Source organism: Megascapheus bottae, chromosome 8 (genome assembly GCF_031878675.1).
Source record: "Megascapheus bottae isolate mThoBot1 chromosome 8, mThoBot2.hap1, whole genome shotgun sequence".
In the NCBI taxonomy this organism is placed as follows: Eukaryota; Metazoa; Chordata; class Mammalia; order Rodentia; family Geomyidae; genus Megascapheus; species Megascapheus bottae.
The window spans coordinates 64,898,572-64,901,272 of NC_143516.1; the positions used below are offsets into that span (position 1 = coordinate 64,898,572).

At 58.1% G+C, this 2,701-nt stretch overlaps 1 protein-coding gene across 1 annotated transcript; it reads right to left on the bottom strand.

Moving 5' to 3' along the window:
* Nucleotides 1–208: 208 nt before the first annotated feature.
* Nucleotides 209–2,203, bottom strand: LOC150060063 (golgin subfamily A member 2-like). The gene is made up of 3 exons (XM_090337772.1): nt 1,778–2,203; nt 1,406–1,666; nt 209–1,291 (listed from the first exon to the last, which is right to left on the bottom strand). Exons 1-3 carry the CDS (start codon nt 2,201–2,203, stop codon nt 209–211), a joined length of 1,770 nt encoding a protein of 589 aa, XP_090193898.1.
* Between the last annotated feature and the right edge of the window lie 498 nt (nt 2,204–2,701).

The window sequence follows — 2,701 nt, forward strand, 5'->3', positions numbered from 1 at the left end:
ACTATCATTGCAAAGAATTTATTAGTAATAAGCCCAGCAGAAGCCCCTGCCCCTACAATCAGTGGACTTTGAGGTGTCTTAGAATCGGGGTGACCTCCCAGCAGTCTCTGGCAGGTGTGGCCTGCAGCTGAGCCATGGTATCAGGTCCTGTGAGGACGCCATGCGGCTGCCTAAGTCTCTGTGCCACTTGTGCCAAGGCTTTGGGAAGTCATGGACGGAAGCTCATCATGTGCCTCAGTGTGGAGAGGAGAGGGCCCAGGCCCAGGCGCGGGCTGCCCCAGCCTGAAGGCTCCTGGGGGCTCTCGAGGTCGGGCATCAGCAGCACAACATGTCCCGCGGGGGAGGCCTCTCCAGGACAAGGGTTCCCGCGGTCTTCAAGGTGCCCTTGGGCCAAGCATTTCTGCTCCTCCCTCAGCTCCATGTATCCTGGGCCCGACACAGGGGACAAGGCCTGGCCAGCAGCGGGGGTCTCGGGGTCTGCCTGTGTCCTGCCCTGGCACCCCGTGCCAGGTCCTGCAAGCCGCAGCAGCACCTCCTGCAGCTCTCTCCTCCTCTCCATCTTCTCCCGGGTCAGCTGGTGGACATACTGGGCTTTCTCGCGGTGCAGCTCCTCCAGGACTGCCATCTCTTCTGTACAGGTCGCAAGAGACGCCTCGATGGCGCCCATGTGCTCAGACAGCTGGCTGCACTGCAGCTGCAGGTCCCGTACTGGACTCTGGAAGTCCACGTTGTCGGGCAGGGCGTGGAGGAAGCAGATTGTCGGCTGATTGTTAGCCACCTTCAGGTCCAGCTTCCGGTCCCCAGACCCGCCATGGCTCCAGCTTCTGGGGAAGAGGGCCTGGTGCTCCAGTCTCGTCTGGCACTGGGCTGCCAGGTTGGCCAGGCAGCTGCAGCGGGCCTGCTCCTCCTGCAGCCGCTGGCTGAGCCTGTCTTTTGTGGATTCAGCGACTGCTAGCACCTTCAGGTAAAAATCCCTCAAGCTTTGAGGATTCTCTACATCCGTGGGGACAGTCAGGTCCCCTGGAGTTGCCTCCTCACTCATCTCCTCTTCCTTTCTCACTTCTCCACCTTCCTTAGGGAAGGCCAGGAAGCTGAGCAGGGCCTGTGGTTGCTCCTGCTGCTGCCTCCTTGCTTCCAGGCACTTCAGGGTGTCCTTTTGAGGCACCCTGTGGTCCCCCAACTTGCTGTGCCCCTGCCCTTGCTCCAGGTGCTCCAGCAGCCGGGTCTGCCTCAGCAGGTGCTGCTGCAGTGCCTCCTTCTCTGAGGTCAGCTGCTGATTGTAGGCCACGTGCTGAGCACAGGTGGCTCTGAGCTCCTGCAGCTGGGCCAGGCACTGGCCATGCAGCTCCTGCAGGTTCTCAGCTGCTTGGCTCCTGGTCGCAGCCACCTCTTTCCAGTCTTCTACCTCCTCCTGTCGCTGCTCCAGCTTCTGCTGCAGCTGTTCCTTCACCTGCTGCTCTGAGGTCAGGAGGCTGGCCAGGTCCTCCTTCTCAGAGCTCAGCCTGTGGAAAGCATCCTGCAGCTGGGTCAGCTGCTCTTGCAGCGCTGCGTTGTGCACACAGGTGCGTCTGATGTTCTGATCCCTTTCCTTGTCCTTCTTGTCCAGGATCCGCAGCCGTTCCTGCTGCTGCAGGGTCTGGAGTCTAAGGCTCTGGTTTTCCTGGACCTGGGTGTGAAGTTGGTGCTCCAGGATCTTTATGTCCTTCTGCATCTGGCAGGCCTGGGCCTGCAGCTGCTGTTCAGCCTGAGATGGTCCTGTGGGGGGCTGCGGCTCTGCCAGCTGCTTTGTCAGTTGGGCCAGGTTGGTCTCTAGCTGCAGCACCTGCCTCCCCGCTTGCTCTCTCTCCTCTCTCATTTGATTCATCTGCTCTGTGAGCTGCTGGACCTTGTCTTTCCACGTGGACCTCTCCACCCTCAGGTCCTCCTCAAAGGTGTCTCTCTCCAGCTTCAGTGCGCTCACGAGGCTTCTCAGATTGTCTCGTTGTCTTTTCAGCACTGCCCGCTCCCCCAGTGCTTGTTGAAATTTTCCAATTCGGTTCTTCATGTTGGTCTTCTGAGTCCAGAGCACTTTGATCTTCTCCTGCAACTCAGCGTTGGCTGCGTCCAAGTCATCGTAGCTTCGGGCCTTTTCCTGCAGCTGAAGCTTCACATTATTGAGGTCTTCCAGGAGCTGGAGTTTCTTCTTCTCAGTCCCATTCTGCATGGTGGTGAGTGCAGACACTGTCTTCTCTAGCTGTTGGCAGCGCTGCTGTGAAGCCTGCAGGTGTCTGGTGAGATCTTCATGCTCTCTTTCTCTCTCCTTGGCTACCTTTTCCATGTGGGCCAGGGCAGACTGCAAATCCCCTTCTTGGGAAACCAGCATTTGTAAGGAGAGCGTGTGGATTTCCAGCTCTGTTCTCAGTGCTTCTTGCTCATGTGCTGTCTTCTCCTTTTCCTTCTTTAGTTGTTGCACCTCACTGCACAGCTGTTGGATTGTTACCTTGCTGGAGTCCAGGGCAAGCAGCAGGTGTTGGTATCTTGTCTCCAGATCCCTGGTGGTATTGGGACCTGTGACACTCTTGACCTCGGCCGCTGTGACTGTGTCCAAAGGCAGGGGAGGCTCGGGGTCAGCCTGGAGTTTGGCTGTACCCTCAGTTGAGTCACAGTGTCCCGTGTTGTTTGTCTTGGGGCTACCTCCCTTTTTGTTTTTCTTCTTGTTCTT

Coding starts and splice junctions, on each gene's coding strand:
- LOC150060063 (XM_090337772.1), bottom strand. CDS start 2,203: ATGCAGAATGGGACTGAGAAGAAGAAACTCCAGCTCCTGGAAGACCTC. Junction 1,667..1,777: donor CCCAACTGACAAAGCAGCTG/GCAGAGCCGCAG, acceptor CTTCACACCCAG/GTCCAGGAAAACCAGAGCCT. Junction 1,292..1,405: donor TGGAGCAGCGACAGGAGGAG/GTAGAAGACTGG, acceptor ACCTGTGCTCAG/CACGTGGCCTACAATCAGCA.